The sequence below is a fragment of the Monodelphis domestica genome, chromosome 8, assembly GCF_027887165.1.
Source record: "Monodelphis domestica isolate mMonDom1 chromosome 8, mMonDom1.pri, whole genome shotgun sequence".
Classification (NCBI taxonomy): domain Eukaryota; kingdom Metazoa; phylum Chordata; class Mammalia; order Didelphimorphia; family Didelphidae; genus Monodelphis; species Monodelphis domestica.
The window spans coordinates 85,756,223-85,775,799 of NC_077234.1; the positions used below are offsets into that span (position 1 = coordinate 85,756,223).

The 19,577-nt window shown below is 37.3% G+C and overlaps 1 protein-coding gene across 3 annotated transcripts in view; it reads right to left on the bottom strand.

Moving 5' to 3' along the window:
- Positions 1–19,577, bottom strand: part of ADAM23 (ADAM metallopeptidase domain 23) — a 242,799-nt gene that overhangs the window by 105,362 nt on the left and 117,860 nt on the right. For all 3 annotated transcript variants that reach the window (XM_016425122.2, XM_001370517.4, XM_007501857.3), the window contains exons 5-6: positions 2,489–2,571; positions 1,546–1,609 (exon numbers count right to left, since the gene is read on the bottom strand). In XM_016425122.2, coding sequence (XP_016280608.1) covers positions 1,546–1,609; positions 2,489–2,571 — 147 coding nt within the window. The remainder of the gene's footprint in view (positions 1–1,545; positions 1,610–2,488; positions 2,572–19,577) is intronic.

Genomic DNA, 19,577 nt, shown 5'->3' on the forward strand with positions numbered 1-19,577 from the left:
CAAAATCAGCAGCATTGTCTCTCTTTAAACCAGCAGAGCTGATGAAGAGTAAGCTATGCTAGAAGCAGCTCCTCTCTGCTTCTATGACGTCTCCATTTCTTGAGATTCCACTTCCACACAACTAATCTGTCATATGGCTTCTTCTCCCTCTTTCTATATCTTCTACTTTGGCTTTTGATATCTTCCAGTGCTTCCCATAAGAATCTCCTTTTGTTCATTAAGTCATCTTTACTTTAGAAAAACAAAAATTCTCCCTTTCTGTGAGGTATGAATCCAACAGTTCTAAAATTTTCTTAGGATTCCAAACAGTTATTTGACTTAGAGTTTCTCAATTCTAAGCTTCAGAACTCTAGAACAATGACATGCAAATTAAACTGATGTACGCTATAGTCATCATCCCTCAGTTAGAGCTCTGCCTCCAGACAGATCCTCCTAGTACATTTATCTTCAGAGTACTTTTCTGTCTCATCCTCAGATTTGTGGGGATAGGGGTGGAGTCTCTTAACTTTATATAAGAGGTTGTTTCTTAAGCTGGCTTTTATCATTTTTACTTACACCTATATTTTTTCTGTCCTTTCAGCAATCAAAATATCTATATATGTAAAGGGCAATGCCTCTTCACTTTATGTTTTTGGAATGTTGTGTATGACATATCAAGTATTCTGCCTACCAACTTGAGTGAGGTTTAGTCTTCTTTTTAATCTCCAAGTATTAAAAATGAGATCTTGCTCATCCTGAAAGAAATAACTCACCCAAAGGCTCTTCTATTTTTGGCTGAAAGGGACCTTCAAGATCACTTCCAGTCATTTTCCAAATGAGTAAATAAAGCTAGAGAGCTTAAATGATTTCCTCTAGGTAATAAGTGGTAGACCTGTGATTTAAAACCATTTCCTCTGCCATGCTGCTTCTACTATTTGGCTATTTACCACTGTCTCTCTGGGATACCAGACCATCCAACACACTTAGAACACTGAAATACAGAGACTTCCATGATCAGAAAGTGAAAATACTTTCTCTTTGTAAGAGAAAGAAAGACTTTAGAAAATCCCTTCTGTCAAACTGATGGGACTAATTTATTCTGCCTAGTAAAGAGATGAATGATAAATATAACAGTGATGCAAATAGCACAAGATTACAGATCTGTAGTTGGAATGTACCTTAGTAATCCATCCCTCTCATTCTAAAAATGAGGATTGAGATTCAGAGGAATCATATAATTTGTCCATGGTTACCCAGGCTGTAAGGGGCAAGGCTGGGATTTGAACTCTAGATGTCTTATCCCAAATTTAGCAATCTTTTCACAGTTTGAGTACATGGCTCCTAATATTAACTCCCAATCTAAAAAAAATTTTAATGGAAATTCAGAGACTGAGAGAAGAGACTCCCCTCAGAGGTTGTCTAATCCAACTCTCCTCTTTGGGGATGAAAAAACTCAAGCCAAACGATTAAAAACTCATTGGTGGAAAATTTTGAACTAGAACCAAATGTCTTTTCTGCACATTTAAGTACAACACTATAAGCAGGCTCTGAAGAAAAAAGACTTACTGTGTTGTGGATTAACTCCAATGGTTCTATCATATACATAAAAGTATTGTCTTCAAACATGCCACTATAAAAAAAGAAACAAAAAAGGAAAAAGTTTAAGACAAAAGTTAGCACAGAAGAACAATGAGGACTCGCCAACAAAATCAGTCGTGGTATTCATTTCTGCCAGATAAACTGAGGTAGTGGTAAGAAATGAAATCTGTGCAGAATACCCACAGAAGTTATTTTCTATTGTGGTTATCTCAAATTTGATCAATCAATAACCATTAAAACCTTACAATATGCTCAATGTTCTGAGAAGCACTATATGGATCCCAAAAAACACATTCTCCAGAAGCTTACAAAGAATTTGAAGTATGCTTTTTTTAAGTCAAAGGATTTTAAGTCAAAGGATTAGGTGATGGAGCCAAGATGGCAGAGTAATCCTCAACAGCTCTGTGCCACCATGAGAATCTTCCCCAACCAAAATTAAAATATTGCCACAAAGCAAATAAATACAGGAGTGAAAGAAGCAACAAGGAGACACAGTGAAACAACTTTTAAGTCAAAGGATTAGTGGGTTAATCTCAAAGAAAACTATTTATGAGGGTTTAATTAATTATCTGTACTTTATACATTAGGAGGACATTCAGGAAATTTACCAGATTCTTCAAGGGTGGTAATACTTTTTAGACTCTAAAGATAAACACCTATAAGCCAAATGGAAATATCTTTACTATTGTAGTCCTGAGTTTTCATTAAATGATCAATGACTAGATTGAGATGCACATTTAATTTTAGCCCACCTAGGAGTCTTTCCTAAGTCTGAAAAGAGATTTTTTTCAAGGTCTATTTCCATGTCAAAGTAACCATGATAACATTTGAAGTAACATTACAATTTGGAAAATGCTGACTAACTACCCTTCTAAAATGATGGCAACATTCAAGGAAGATTTGTGCTTACTGCAGTCCATTGCATGTTGACAATGCAGCTTTGGAGTCCTTGATGCCTCTGATATTTCCATGATAGTAGCAGTGTTCTCCACCCTAGAAAAAACAAAATGTTACAGTTATCAATTAGACTTCATGGATCAGTCTTCAGTTCTCACATAGTTATTTCTATATTAGTTGTGATTTCATTTTTTTCCATTTTGATACTGATAATTTGGTTTTCTTCTATAGAGTCGTTTCTAATGGGTGAAAAAAAAAACAGATCAACCATTCCAGACTCTCTTAATTATAAAGATAATATTAAAGAAAATTGGAAGCATGGTCATAGGTAGACAAAACATACATAAATTTACAGTAACACTTCATTTAATATCTAAGTACAATACCACTGACAAGCCATAAATAAAATAGACTTACTGTATTATAGATTAATTACAATGATTCTATTAATATTTAAAATTTATATGATATTGCAGAGATATCCCATGTTACTAAATGCTGTCCTCTTTAAGAGCCAAGCCTCTTCGTTTTAGTGGGGTTTTTTAATGAAAATATTTATGCATTAAATGTTTCCTTATCTTTTTGATCATCCATCTAAACAATTTCACCCAGTGGACATAGCCCAAAAATATAGGCTTCAGTTGGCACTCTGACTCCATTAGCTCTCTATCTGGAAATGAGTAGCATTTCATCAGGAGTCCTTTGGGATTGTATTAGTTGTTCTGTGAATTAGTACTATCTTTCAAAGTTGCTTGTCTTCACAATGTTATTATTCTATAAGCTGTTCTCCTGATTTGACTTGCTTTACACTCTGCAAATCAGTTGATAACAATCTTCTCAGGATTCTCTAAAGCCACCCCTTCATCATTTCTTTCAAATTCCAACATTTATATACTATAACATGTTCAGTCATTCCCCAACTGATGGGCATCATCTCAGTTCCAATTCTTTGCCATCAAAAAAGAAGCTGCTATAATTTTGTACATAATAGGTCCTTTTGCTCCTTCTTAAATGTCTTTGCTTCCATGCCTTTTTAACAAGACATATTTAATGAATATAATTTAACAATTTCCTTAATGACTCAATGTGATAATTATAAACATCAATTACTGTATTTCCCTTTAAGGTCTACTAAAATGGTGGGGTTTTTATCTTTATTATAAATAAGAATGTTATGACTTTCTGTTGATATTAATTCTGTCTCTTCCCTCACTGTCAGTTGTTCATTCTAGAAGTGGAAAAACTTCAATCTTTCTGGCCTTCATTTGCCTTGAAACTTCTTTGATCCTAGAAGAACTCAAAATGGATAGAGAAATGAGATTATCAAACTGTTTTAATCCTACATACAATTCTGAATCAATAAATCTAAAAAAAAAAACTGCACCTATCTCTTACCACAAGCTTAGGGCAGCTAGGGAGTGTAGTGGAGAGTAAGAAAGTCCTGAGTTCAAATTTGGCCTCAGATGCTTCTAGCTATGTGACCCTGGGCAAATCATTTAACCCTGTATACTTCAGTTTCCTCATCTGTAAAATGAGCTGGAGAAAGAAATGGCAAACCACTCCAGTATCATTGCCACAGGTCAGATATAACTGAAAATGCCTAAATGACACCCACAAACTTATTTTAATTGTTAAACTTGGGATGGCTAAGACTAACATAAGTCTGAATGCCAGAGAGGTTCTCAGATGGAAATATTCTCTTTGATAACCTTAGGGCCATCTGTCCAATACTGGATATCTCCATTCCAGTCAGACTTAACTAAACTAGCCATGTCCTTAACTTGGCACTACCTCTCTCATCTATGTTCATTTGCGTGAATCATATGCCATGTCAGGGGAAAAAATCCCTCTTATCTACATCTTAGATGCCTTCTCTTCTTTTAAGATTTGACTCAGGTTCCCCTCCTCAGTGAAGCACTCTCTGATGGTTCCTGTTCTTAAGGTTCTTTGTGTCCTCAATTTACTTTGTATTCTATTTATTTGCATGCATTTTACATGGATCCCTTCAGTTAAATAGAAGCTCCCTGAAAGCAGAAGCTATTTCATTTTGGGAAATGCTTTGTATCCCAAAGTACCTCGCTCAGTGCCATTCACATAGATGGTGTTGATAAAGGTTTAATTAACCGAATATTATTTCATAATTATCGTTTCCCAGTTTACCTCAAAAATTAACATCTACTGATTTAGTATCATATATAGGATGCAATCTGTGTAGTTACCTGATTTCCCTATCAATTAGCCCCTTCTATGCTAAACCCAATGATCTCATTATACAATAAATAATTATTTGAATACATATATACCAATGATTGCATATTCTACTATGGGATTTAATATTATCTCACATTTATTCAATGCTTTTGATTTTTGCAAAATGTTTTCACAACCCTATGAAGTAAGGGGAGGGGTGCAAGAATTATTTAATTTAACCATTATGAGGCATCTAATTTTTACAAAGTATTTGTGTTAAGTCCTAGGATACCAAAATAAAACACAACATGTTCTGTGCCTTCAAGGAGTTTGCAGTTTAATAGGGGAGCAGAGGCATGTAGCAGTCAAGGTACGAAGAGGAGAGAGTTGTTGGGATATACCCATATAAGAATAAAATAAGACAGAATTTGATAACTGTATGAACCTAGTAAGCAGGTTCATGGCTTCCTTCAAGCTCTGTTAACTTGGGCCAATGATAGGTTTTTACCAAGGGTGAATGATTAGTAGGACAGAAGGACAAGAAGACAAGGAGGAATGTATCACTGAAAAGAACAGCTGGAGCATGAAAAGCAGGATGTGAAGCTAGCAGCCAGGTGAACTCATTCCCCCCCAAAAAATGTTACCCTCTAAATGATGGATTAAAATGCATAAATGTGGAGTTTGGCTGAATTTTCTACTCTAGATCCAGAAGTTCTCTAATAAGAGGGAGACTCACCGTCTCCTGAAGCAGCCCATTCTCCTTTTGGCTAGCCTCTAATCATGAGGAAGTTTTTCCTAAGATCAAGACCAAATTTTCCTCTTTGCTACTTCCACCCCATTGCTCCTGATTTTTCTGGAGCAAAACAGAACAAGTATAGTTCCTCCTCCACTTCACAGCCTTTCAAATACTGTCCTTTATGACTCTTCTCCAAAGCAAAATAAATTCAGTTCCTTCAACCAATTGTCATATGACTTGGGCTCAAGACCCTTCACCATCCTGGCTGTCCTCCTCTGAGCACTCACCAGTCTCTCAATGTCCTTACTGTACCAGAGAGACCATAACTGAACAGAGCCTACTAGCTGAGGACACCCTTAGGCAGAGTACAGTGGGATTCTCACCTCCCTATCCTGGAAGCTTTTAGGTCAAAGTCATCTTAATCTTTATGGCTGCCATATTCCAGGGGCTGACATATATTGACCTTGTAGACCACAAAACTGCTTAAAATCTTTTTCTAAGCAAATGCTATATATCCATGCCTCCTGTATTTATCTAACCTGTCTAGGATAATTAAATAATATAATAATTAAGAGATTTTCTGGATTTTATTATGAATGTCCTTTTTTCTGTCTTTGAACTGAGTTTCAGCTTTTCCATTTAGGATTAGTAAGAAAATGCTACCCTGCAGTCATCGGATATAAATGTTTCTTACTTGAATCAAGGAATGGGGCAATTTGAGCAATTATTTCTTAGCTTCTTTTAGATTTTAATGGAAAACTGGAATGCCACATATCCCAGGCAACCTCCCTTGCCCCAATCTTGGGTCTCAAATGAAACATGGAGGTAGCTAACAAATCCTTGATATGCATTATTATAACCCCCCCTCCCAGTGTACACTAGATCATACAGTTATATTAAGTACATTAAGCAGTCCAGCAGATTCCAATTTGTTACTAGAAGAATTACTGAGTTTCCTTATGTCTATTTTTATACCTAGTTACCAAAAAAAAAAAAAAGGAGCAGCAGAAGAGTGCTTTCTGGCAATTTTTCAGACCTAGGTCTCATTTTAAAAATACCACAAGCGAGTGCCTTCTTGCTATATTTCTTAGATATCAAATAAAATCTGAGCCAGAAAAAGAAATCACTTTGGGTTGTAGGAGCAACAATGGTGGACAGGTACAAGCAGAAGATAACTAAATGTTAAAAGGCAGTCTTTATTATAGGTCTATTGTACAAAAACATTGCATGCACATAGATAGAAATTGATAGATATATGTACATGGCTATATCTTCTACAAAGGATTTAAATATGCATTCTAGCTTGAGGTAGCTATATTCATTAAGAAGGCATTCACAGGGCAACTAGATGGCACAGAGGATACAATGCTGGCCCTGAAATCAGGAAGACTCAATTTTGTGAGTTCAAATCTGGCTGAAGACATTTATTAGCTGTGTGACCCTGAGCAAATCATGTAACTTTGTTCACCTCAGTTTCTTCATCTGTAAAATTTGCTGGGGAAGGAAATCGCAAACCATTCTAGTATCCCTTCCAAGGAAACCCCAAATGGGGTGGGTAATGGAGTGTCTTAAAAATGATTTAAAAATAACAAGGATGGAGATATATGGCATTCACAAAAAAATTAAACAGACCTGACAGATGAAGCAAAATCCCAAACACAATACCTCATCTAAAGGCTGTCAATTCAGTGATGCACCAGCCATTTGAATGTATCCCATGAAGGCTTTCAAAATCAGTTCAACAGTCATCTGTGATTGTCTAATGCTCTTCTCACATTTTACAAAAGAGAAAACATGTTAGAAAGGGCTAACAATGCCACAGGAGATCAGTTTGCCTCAGCACGAGTCCAGGTTAACATTTTCTGATTCTGAATTGTCAAGCAAGGACATTCCCCAGTTCTCTCACCAGAGTTCTTTCATAAGACCAACACTCAAACAATAAATCATATGCAAAAAAAAAGTGGATTGTTCACTACACAGGGCTAGCCAGAATCAGTGTCCCCTTGCACATTATCCAACTGAAGTCACTATCAACCTCCTCATTAATCAAGCACACAGCTTTGTTTCCTCTCCTCATCTTTCTTTACTTTTCTGAAGCAACTAATCCTGCTGACTTTCCCTCCCCTTAATTTCCATAACACTGTACTCTCCTGGTACTCCTTCAACATTTCTCTCTATTCCTATTGGTTTTCTTTGCTGTTTCCTCCTCTTCCTATTTTTTGAATGGGGTACATCCGACCATTCTGTCTTTGGGCTTCTCCTGTTCTTTCTATACTCATTTTCTTGGTGATCTTTTCCATAACTACAACTATAGCCTCCATTATCACTTCTATAGAAATGACTTCCAAAGCGAGATCTCCCATCCAATATCTCTACAGAGTCCTTTATTTCCATTGTCTATTACATATCTCCCCCTACATGTCCAAGCCTAGACTCCTCACCTTCTAAAATATTCCTCAACCCCATAACTTGTGAATATTTCCACCATCCTGCCAATCTGGCAGTATATATCATCTTGTAATAATATCACTATTAAGTTTACTTCCTAAAGTGATTTAGGAAAAAAGGGAAAGAACCTATATGTTCTAGAAAATATATAGCAGCTCTTCTTTGTCATGGCAAAAAACTAGGTGGAAACTAAGGGAATGCCCATAAATTGGGGAATGTTTAAACCAATTATGGCATATGGTTGTGATGGAATACTTCTGCAATATAAGAAACAATGAGCAGGTTGATTTAAAAAAACATGGAAAGCCCTATATGAAATTATGAAGAGTGAAACAAGAAGAGAACATTATATGCAGTAACAGAAATATTGTTTGAAGAATGATTTGTGTATGTCTACCTTCAAGATAAAGAACTGATAAACAGAAATAAGCAAGACAGTTTTATACATAGAACTTTTTGTCAAATGCCTTCTTCAGTGCAAGGAGGGTAGGAAAGGAAGGAGTTAACATGGGAATTTTAATGTAGCAAACAAATTTTTTAAAAGTTTTAAGAAAAAAAATAAAGATCAAGGTCTGAAATGTAAATGATCTGTATCTCCATGAAGGTTTAGACCTGAAAGACAGTATTATAAAATGGACATCGTCTTTAGATCCAGATTGACCTGGGTTCAAGTCTTGCCTCAGACCCTCAAAAAATCATTTAACTTCATTTTGACCCAGGCAGCTCTCTAAGACTATATGCTAAATTGCCAAGTGGCTGTCTCCCTACATTGGTTGAGGGAATTTCCTCACCAGTTCACAAGTCCAATGCAAAAATAATTTTTAAAGGAAGTTTTACATTTCATGCTCTGAATATGATATTTAAAATTTCCTGACTTCCGGTTAAGATGGCGGCTTAGAGAAAGCTGAAGTTCAGATCTCCGGAAAACCCTTCCCGACCGATCTCAAACTAGAAGCTCCTAAGGCGCCGAAATTCAAAACGATCAACAGCACAGACCCTGGGAACCCTCCTCCTGGACCTGGACCCGGTTCAAAAGGTACGGCTCCCCTTAAAAGCCAGAACCCGAGATCCCTCGGACCTCAGGGGTAGGAGCGCAGAGTCCAAGGCTCCCGGAAGCGGCAGCCGTGCCGGGCTCAGAGAGCAGGGTCTGAGGAACAACAACCCTCAGGGTCTTCTACCCAAGTCCCAGTCCGGGTGAAAGTTACTGCCTGGGGCTTCAGCTGCAGAGAGCCTGTCGGTTCGGGTGAAAGTTACTGCCTGGGGCCTCCGCTGCAAAGAGCTGGTCGGTCCGGGTGAAAGTTACTGCCTGGGGCCTCCGCTGCAGAGAGCTGGTCAAAACAACAGCAACCCTCAGGGCGGGCAAGACAGCCTCACGGGCTGGATCCTGCTATCCAAGTCTCAGTGAAAGTCTGTGCTCTCAGAGCTTGGGGAAGCTGCAGCCCATCCCCCCGCAGGCCGACGAAACAGCCTCACGGCCAGGGATTCTGAAGGCAACTTCCGGAAATCGAGCCAGGGGGAGAGTGTGGCCTCGTGGTCCGACCCTTCCATTCCAGTTCCAGTGAGGCATATTCAGTTTAACCCAGGGAACGCTCATAGAACCAACATCTGCCCAGGACTAAAGCCTCTGATCACCAGACAAAGACAAGAAAAGCCAATCCTCCACGTTCAGAGATGACAAACTCCACAGAAGCACAGAAGCCCCAAAATACCAAGAAAAATAAGAAGAAAGGGGCGACTCTGGACACATTCTATGGAGCCAAAATACAAAATACAGAGCAGATAGAAGAAGATATACAAGAAAATTCTCCAAAATCTTCCAAAGGAAATAGAAACTCTCCACAAACCCATGAAGAATTTGAATCAGAAAGGACCAAAAAGATGGAAGCCCTCTGGGAGGAAAAGTGGGAAATGATGCAAAAGAAATTCACGCATCTACAAAACCAGTTTGACCAAACTGTAAAAGAAAACCAGGCTTTAAAGCAAGAACTAATAAAGCAAAGCCAAAACACCAAGAAATTAGAAGAGAACATAAAATATCTCACCGACAAGGTGATAGATCTGGAAAACAGGGGAAGAAGAGAAAATTTAAGAATAATTGGACTCCCAGAAAAGCCAGAAATAAACACCAAACTGGACATGGTGATACAAGATATAATCAAAGAAAATTGCCCAGAGATTCTAGAACAAGGGGGCAATACATCCACTGACAGAGCTCACAGAACACCTTCTACACTAAACCCCCAAAAGACAACTCCCAGGAATGTAATTGCCAAATTCCAAAGCTATCAAACAAAAGAAAAAATCCTACAGGAAGCCAGAAAAAGACAATTTAGATATAAAGGAATGCCAATCAGGATCACACAAGACCTTGCAAGTTCTACGCTGAATGATCGTAAGGCATGGAACATGATCTTCAGAAAGGCAAGAGAGCTGGGTCTCCAACCAAGAATCAGCTACCCAGCAAAACTGACTATATACTTCCAAGGGAAAGTATGGGCATTCAACAAAATAGAAGACTTCCAACTTTTTGCAAAGAAAAGACCAGAGCTCTGTGGAAAGTTTGATACCGAAAATCAAAGAGCAAGGAATACCTGAAAAGGTAAATATTAAGGAAAGGGGAAAATGTTATCTTCTTCTTTAACTCAAACTCTCTTCTATAAGGACTACATTTATATCAACCTATGTATACTAATATGTGGGGAAAATGTAATGTATAAATAGGGGGTAAAGAAAGACCAAATAGAATAATGGTTCTCACACAAAGATTCACAGGGGAAGGGGAGGGGAAGAAAACTCCTATAAGAAGGAGAGGAAGAGAGGGGGGGGGGGTTTACTTAAACCTCAATCTCAGGGAAATCAACTCTGAGAGGGAAAAACATCCAGATCCATTGGGATCTTGAATTCTATCTTACCCAACAAGGGTAAGGAGAAGGGAAAACCAAGGGGGGGAGGGGGAGAGGGAGAACAAAAAGGGAGGGAAAGAGAGGGGGGAGGGGGAGGGAACAAAAAGGGAGGGACTAAAAAGGGAAACATCAAGGGAGGGGTCAAGGGGGACTGATTCAAAGTAAATCACTGGACTAAAAGGTAGAGCCGAAGAAGAAAAGGTTAGAATTAGGGAAGGCAATCAAAATGCCAGGGAGTCCACAAATGACAATCATAACTTTGAACGTGAATGGGATGAACTCACCCATAAAACGTAGACGAATAGCAGAATGGATTAGAATCCAAAACCCTACCATATGTTGTCTTCAAGAAACACACATGAGGCGGGTTGACACCCACAAGGTCAGAATTAAAGGATGGAGTAAGACCTTCTGGGCCTCAACTGATAGAAAGAAGGCAGGAGTGGTAATCATGATATCTGATAAAGCCAATGCAAAAATAGACCTGATCAAAAGGGATAGGGAAGGTAATTATATTTTGTTAAAAGGGACTCTAGACAATGAGGAAATATCATTAATCAACATGTATGCACCAAATAATATAGCACCCAAATTTCTAATGGAGAAACTAGGAGAATTGAAGGAAGAAATAGACAATAAAACCATACTAGTGGGAGACTTAAACCAACCATTATCAAATTTAGATAAATCAAATCAAAAAATAAATAAGAAAGAGGTAAAAGAAGTGAATGAAATCTTAGAAAAATTAGAATTAATAGACATATGGAGAAAAATAAATAGGGATAAAAAGGAATACACCTTCTTCTCAGCACCACATGGCACATTCACAAAAATTGACCATACATTAGGTCACAGAAACATAGCACACAAATGCAAAAAAGCAGAAATAATGAATGGAGCCTTCTCAGATCACAAGGCAATAAAAATAATGATTGGTAATGGTACATGGAAAACCAAATCTAAAACCAATTGGAAATTAAACAATATGATACTCCAAAACCGTTTAGCTAAAGAAGAAATCATAGAAACAATTAATAATTTCATCAAGGAAAATGACAATGGCGAAACATCCTTTCAAACCTTTTGGGATGCAGCCAAAGCGGTAATCAGAGGCAAATTTATATCCCTGAAAGCTCATATTAACAAACAAGGGAGAGCAGAGATCAATCAATTGGAAATGCAATTGAAAAAACTCGAAAGCGATCAAATTAAAAACCCCCAGCAGAAAACCAAATTAGAAATCCTAAAAATTAAGGGAGAAATTAATAAAATCGAAAGTGATAGAACTATTGATTTAATAAATAAGACAAGAAGCTGGTACTTTGAAAAAACAAACAAAATAGACAAAGTACTGGTCAATCTAATTAAAAAAAGGAAGGAAGAAAAGCAAATTCACAGCATTAAAGATGAAAAGGGGGACAGCACCTCCAATGAGGAGGAAATTAAGGCAATCATTAGAAATTACTTTGCCCAATTATATGGCAATAAATACACCAATTTAGGAGAAATGGATGAATATATACAAAAATACAAACTGCCTAGACTAACAGAAGAGGAAATAGAATTCTTAAATAATCCCATATCAGAAATTGAAATCCATCAAGCCATCAAAGAACTTCCTAAGAAAAAATCCCCAGGGCCTGATGGATTCACCTGTGAATTCTATCAAACATTCAGAGAACAGTTAACCCCAATACTATACAAATTATTTGACATAATAAGCAAAGAGGGAGTTCTACCAAACTCCTTTTACGACACAAACATGGTACTGATTCCAAAACCAGGCAGGTCAAAAACAGAGAAAGAAAACTATAGACCAATCTCCCTAATGAATATAGATGCAAAAATTTTAAATAGGATACTAGCAAAAAGACTCCAGCAAGTGATCAGAAGGATCATTCACCATGATCAAGTAGGATTCATACCAGGGATGCAGGGCTGGTTCAACATTAGGAAAACCATCCACATAATTAACCACATCAACAAGCAAACTAGCAAGAACCACATGATTATCTCAATAGATGCAGAAAAAGCCTTTGATAAAATACAACACCCATTCCTATTAAAAACACTAGAAAGCATAGGAATAGAAGGGTCATTCCTAAAAATAATAAACAGTATATATCTAAAACCAACAGCTAATATCACCTGCAATGGGGATAAACTAGATGCATTCCCAATAAGATCAGGAGTGAAACAAGGATGCCCATTATCACCTCTACTATTTGACATTGTACTAGAAACACTAGCAGTAGCAATTAGAGAAGATAAAGAAATTGAAGGCATCAGAATAGGCAAGGAGGAGACCAAGTTATCACTCTTTGCGGATGACATGATGGTCTACTTAAAGAATCCTAGAGATTCAACCAAAAAGCTAATTGAAATAATCAACAACTTTAGCAAAGTTGCAGGATACAAAATAAACCCACATAAATCATCAGCTTTTCTATATATCTCCAACACAGCTCAGCAGCAAGAACTAGAAAGAGAAATCCCATTCAAAATCACCTTAGACAAAATAAAATACCTAGGAATCTATCTCCCAAGACAAACACAGGAACTATATGAACACAACTACAAAACACTCGCCACACAACTAAAACTAGACTTGAACAATTGGAAAAACATTAACTGCTCATGGATAGGACGAGCCAATATAATAAAAATGACCATCCTACCCAAACTTATTTATCTATTTAGTGCCATACCCATTGAACTACCAAAATACTTCTTCACTGATTTAGAAAAAACCATAACAAAGTTCATTTGGAAGAACAAAAGATCAAGGATATCCAGGGAAATAATGAAAAAAAACACATATGATGGGGGCCTTGCAGTCCCAGACCTCAAACTATATTACAAAGCAGCAGTCATCAAAACAATTTGGTACTGGCTAAGAAACAGAAAGGAAGATCAGTGGAATAGACTGGGGGAAAACGACCTCAGCAAGACAGTATACGATAAACCCAAAGATCCCCGCTTTTGGGACAAAAATCCACTATTCGATAAAAACTGCTGGGAAAATTGGAAGACAGTGTGGGAGAGACTAGGAATAGATCAACACCTCACACCCTACACCAAGATAAATTCAAAATGGGTGAGTGACTTAAACATAAAGAAGGAAACCATAAGTAAATTGGGTAAACACAGAATAGTATACATGTCAGACCTTTGGGAGGGGAAAGGCTTTAAAACCAAGCAAGATATAGAAAGAATCACAAAATGTAAAATAAATAATTTTGACTACATCAAACTAAAAGGCTTTTGTACAAACAAAACCAATATAACTAAAATCAGAAGGGAAACAACAAATTGGGAAAAAATCTTCATAGAAACCTCTGACAAAGGTTTAATTACTCATATTTATAATGAGCTAAATCAATTGTACAAAAAATCAAGCCATTCTCCAATTGATAAATGGGCAAGGGAAATGGATAGGCAGTTCTCAGATAAAGAAATCAAAACTATTAACAAGCACATGAAGAAGTGTTCTACATCTCTTATAATCAGAGAGATGCAAATCAAAACAACTCTGAGGTATCACCTCACACCTAGCAGATTGGCTAACATAACAGCAAAGGAAAGTAATGAATGCTGGAGGGGATGTGGCAAAGTAGGGACATTAATTCATTGCTGGTGGAGTTGTGAACTGATCCAACCATTCTGGAGGGCAATTTGGAACTATGCCCAAAGGGCGACAAAAGAATATCTACCCTTTGACCCAGCCATAGCACTGCTGGGTCTGTACCCCAAAGAGATAATGGACACAAAGACTTGTACAAAAATATTCATAGCTGCGCTCTTTGTGGTGGCCCAAAACTGGAAAACGAGGGGATGCCCATCAATTGGGGAATGGCTGAACAAACTGTGGTATATGTTGGTGATGGAATACTATTGTGCTCAAAGGAATAATAAAGTGGAGAAGTTCCATGGAGACTGGAACAACCTCCAGGAAGTGATGCAGAGCGAGAGGAGCAGAACCAGGAGAACATTGTACACAGAGACTAATACACTGTGGTATCATCGAACGTAATGGACTTCTCCATTAGTGGCGGTGTAATGTCCCTGAACAACTTTCAGGGATCCAGGAGAAAAAAAACACCATTCATAAGCAAAGGATAAACTATGGGAGTGGAAACACCGAGAAAAAGCAACTGCCTGAATACAGAGGTTGAGGGGACATGACAGAGGATAGACTTTAAATGAACACTCTAATGCAAATACTATCAACAAAGCAATGGGTTCAAATCAAGAAAACATCTAATGCCCAGTGGACTTACGCGTCGGCTATGGGGGGTGGGGGGGAGGAAAAGAAAATGATCTATGTCTTTAACGAATAATGCTTGGAAATGATCAAATAAAATATATTTAAAAAAAATAAAAATAAAAATAAAAGGTAAAGGAAAAAAAAATAAAATTTCCTAATTTACACAAATGCTCAAATCTTTCCCAGTTACTAGTATAGTGTTAGTCTACACATAGTAGTTTTCTCTTTTTTAAAAAAACCTTTACTTTTCTGTGTTAGTAACAATTCTAAGAATGAAAGGCAAGAAATGACTGGGCAGTCTGGTTTAAGTAACTAGCCAAGGGTCACACAGCAAAGAAGTGTCGGAATCCAGATTTTAACCTAGATCCTCCCAACTCCAGTTGTGGAGCTCTAACCACTGTACAACCTTACCACCCCTATAAATATTTTTCTGAATAATTAATAAATGACATTCTAAAAATTCAATTATGTCAATGGACAGACTATGCCTAATTAGTTTTTTTTTTATTTTAGATGGCTGACAGTAAAGCAATATTTTAAACCCAAAAAAAAAAAGTGGCTATATTGGGAATATTCTCTGCCTGAACTTGAACCTTGCAAAGACTAAGTGAGAGAAAGTGACTTAGAAGTGAAGAACTTGAGAGCCCTCAGCTTCATCATTGAACCTCATTAAATTCAATGAGAAAAAATGTTCTTGAAGTAGCTTAATTGATAATGTGTTAGGACAGTTTGGCTGTACCAGTGCTATATAAATTCTTAATGTCTCATCTAAAATATACTATTTGGCTGAAAATAGCTTTGCTAAAAGTCAGTGTCATCTGACTCCGATTTCATATGACATCATTTTTTAACCCTTGGCTTCTTCTTTTATACTGTTATACAGATGTGTGTGTGTGTGTATACACATTCTAAAGAAATGCTTGAAATTGAGTTACTTTAAGGAATTAGCAAATAACAGGCATTATTACTTAGCATTAAATAACATTTTAAGGCTGACAAATCAGTATATGTATCATCTCTTTAAATCTTCACAACCACCTTTTAAGCTAGGTGCTATTTTTATCCCCATTTTACAGATGAGGAAACTGAAACAGGCAGAGGTTAAATAACTTGGCCAAAGTCATAACAAAATTAGCAAATGCCTGAGGTAAGATTTGAACTGACTTTAAGTCAAAAAACTGAGATGCCTAGCTACTTCTAATATTGATCTGAACTTATTTCAGAATTAAAGATCTGAAAAAAAAATGTACATGAGGAACAGGCAACACAATGGATAAGGTACCAGACCAGGAGACTGAAGGTCCTGGGTTCAAATCTGACTTTGAAACTGCCTACCTGTGTGACCCTGGGCAAATCACTTAACACCTAATTGCCTAACCTTTACCATTCTTCTGCCCTGGTAATGACACTAAGAAAGAAGGTAGGATTGGGTTGTTTTTTTAATAGTATACTTGCTTAACTATAAAGATGATGAAAATTCTACCTTAGATAAGAAGCTGTCCCTAACTCCTCTTAATCCTAGTGCTTTCTCTCTATAAATTATTTTCTATTTATTCCATATATAGCTTTCTTTATATATATTTGTAATTAAATTGTAAGCTCCTTGGGGCCAGGAACTTTTGCCTCTTTTGGATCACTAGAACTTAGCACAGTGCCTGGCACATATTAAGTACTTAATAAATATTGACTGGCTGATTGATTGATCAATCAATTCACCTGGGTTTGATTTGGATAGAGCACAATAAATTGTTTTTCTAAAATTCATAGAAGCATATTATTTTAATGGATGAGGGAATATGTCTTTTTTCTATAAAGAGTAAATGAGCCAATGTGGAGAAAATTAATCAAGGGTCACATGCAAATAAAAGGTGATTGAATTGAGTTTTATATGATAAAACTTTCCACTTATCCCCTTTTTAAGTGAATAAGCAGGAAGATATAATATAGACATAAAAAAGTGAATACCCCTTTAGGCTCATATTAAATCCATTTCAGGGGCAGTGAAAAAGACAAGGGCAATGAAGAATAAGAAAGAAAAGAAAAAGATTTAAGAATATGCTACCAAAAAAATCAGAATACATGGTAAAGGGATGTGCCAATGAGGGAGAATGCCACTGCAGACACCCTGCTCCTGATAGCTCTACCCTACATAAGCCTTGAGTTCAATGCTTTGCTCCTGACTTGAATTGTCTTGCATATTATCTGCACTTTACAAATGAGAAACTTTGGAACAAATAAAGTTAAGTAACTTGTAAGATTTTGATCTTACATAATTAATTAAGATTAATCCCACTGCTATAATAATTATTAAGGCTGGGATCTGAACTCTGGATGCCCAATTCCAAAGACTTTGCTTGTTGTTCAATGATTTCAATCATTTCTGACCCTTTGTGACTGGAACTGGGGTTTTCTTGGCAAAGACTTGCTTATCTCTGAAAGAAATAGAATAATACCTCTCTCATAGTAGAGAGGATTATATAAGATTTTCTTTGTAAGCTTTAAAGCACCATATAAATGCTAGTTACTATGATTAAACTCTGATTCTGTAAGCAGATTAAAAGCAAGAATTCCCTCATCTTTAAATATCCCATCACATTTATGCAGGCCATGGAACATAAACCATTCTCAGTAAATGTTTATGAATGAAATGAAGAATATATCATTATATCCATGAGTTCTTCATATATGACACACTTCAAGCATCCATGCTTTTGCAAGGGAAGTTTTTATCCTAAAATGTATTCCCTCTTCCCCTCTAGACCCTGATATTTTAATGCCAATAATCCCTATATATTCCCCCCCCCCAAATAGTAAGGAACCTCATGTCACTTTAAAGGTAGGAAATTCATACTATGACTGTCTTTTGGACACTGGAGCATCTAGGTCAGTTTTAGTAAGCAAACCAGATGGAAAGTGTGATTCTATTGGTTCCCTAAATGTAGTAGGTGTATCAGTAAAACCGTTAAAGGTCCCAAAACTTTCTCCTCGCATGGTATGTTTGGGACCCCTAACTGTTGAACACTCTTTTCTTTTAATGCCTGGATCCCCCACAAACTTGCTGGGGAGAGATTTACTATGCAAATTACAAGCCACAATAATGTGTGCCCCAGATGTCTCTCTCTCCCTAGAAGTTCCCGAGGAATCCTTAAATTTACTCCCTGTACTTCTCTCAGAGAGCCAGGAGGCAAAAGAGCCTCCCACCTTTGAAATACCTACAGATATAGCAGAGTCTCTTTGGGCCACATCTTCTACTGATGTAGGCTTACTTAAATCAGCTGTTCCTGTGCAAATAAAAATTAAATCCAGCCCACCTCCTTGCATTCCTCAGTATCCTCTCTCCAAGGAGGCAATGGAGGGCATTACCCCAATAATAAACTCATTAATTGAACAGGAATAATTTTCCCTTTTAAATCTGAATACAACACGCCCATCTTGCCTGTTAAAAAACCAAAAAGGGGGCCCGATGGTAAACACCTCTATAGATTCATACAGGATTTGAGGGCTGTGAACAATCACATTATAAAGAGACACTCCGTAGTTTCCAATATCAATACTATTATGTCTTCTATTCCTAGCACAGCTGCATACTTTACAGTAGTGGACTTGTGCTCAGCCTTCTTTTCCATACCCATACATGAGAACTCCAGGCATATTTTTGCTTTCACCTGAAATGGCTCCAAATATTTGTGGAGTCGTTTGCCCCATGGTTATGTAGAGAGCCCAAGCTTATTTGCACAAATATTGAGACAAGATACAGATAACATAAAATTTAAATACAGCAAATTAATAAAATATGTAGATGATCTACTCTTGGCTTCCACAGATGCATAAGCATATCAGGAAGATAGTAAACACCTTCTTTTGGAATTGCACAAAAGAGGACATAAGATCTCAAAGGATAAATAAAATTCAGAGCTGTTCTCCCCCCAAAGTAGAATACTTGAGGTTCATTCTGACAGCTGGTGCCCGTTCTATTTCTCCCAAGTGAATTGAGAATATTCAAAAATTGAGTGCTCCTACCACTAAAAAGCAGTTAAGAGCAATTCTGGGAGCAACAGGGTTTTGCAGACAATGGATTCCTTGCTATGGGGAAATTACTAAACCCCTTATAGCACAAAGAATTCGGTTCTTGAACCCCTCAAATTAGAGCCTGAACACCTGTAAGCTCTATCAGAGCTAAAAAAGGCTATCCTGTCTGCCCCTGCTCTAGGCATCCCAGATTACAACACACCATTTACTTTGTATATATATGAGCGAAGAGGAGTAGCTTCAGGTCTTTTAACTCAGACTTTGGGGCCTTCTCAGTGCCCAGTTGCTCATTATTCAGCCCAGCTGGACCCAATAGCTTCAGGAGCACCACCATGCCTCAGAGGCGTGGCTGCTACTGCTTTACTAGTGACAAAAACCGTTGATCTAGTATTTGGATGCCCATTAACAATTATGTGCCCACATGAGGTAGAAGCACTGTAGCTAAGACAGAGAACACAGGTATTTTCTGATCAGCGAATTACAAGGTATGAAATAACCTTGCTGAACAATGAAAATATTACTCTGAAAT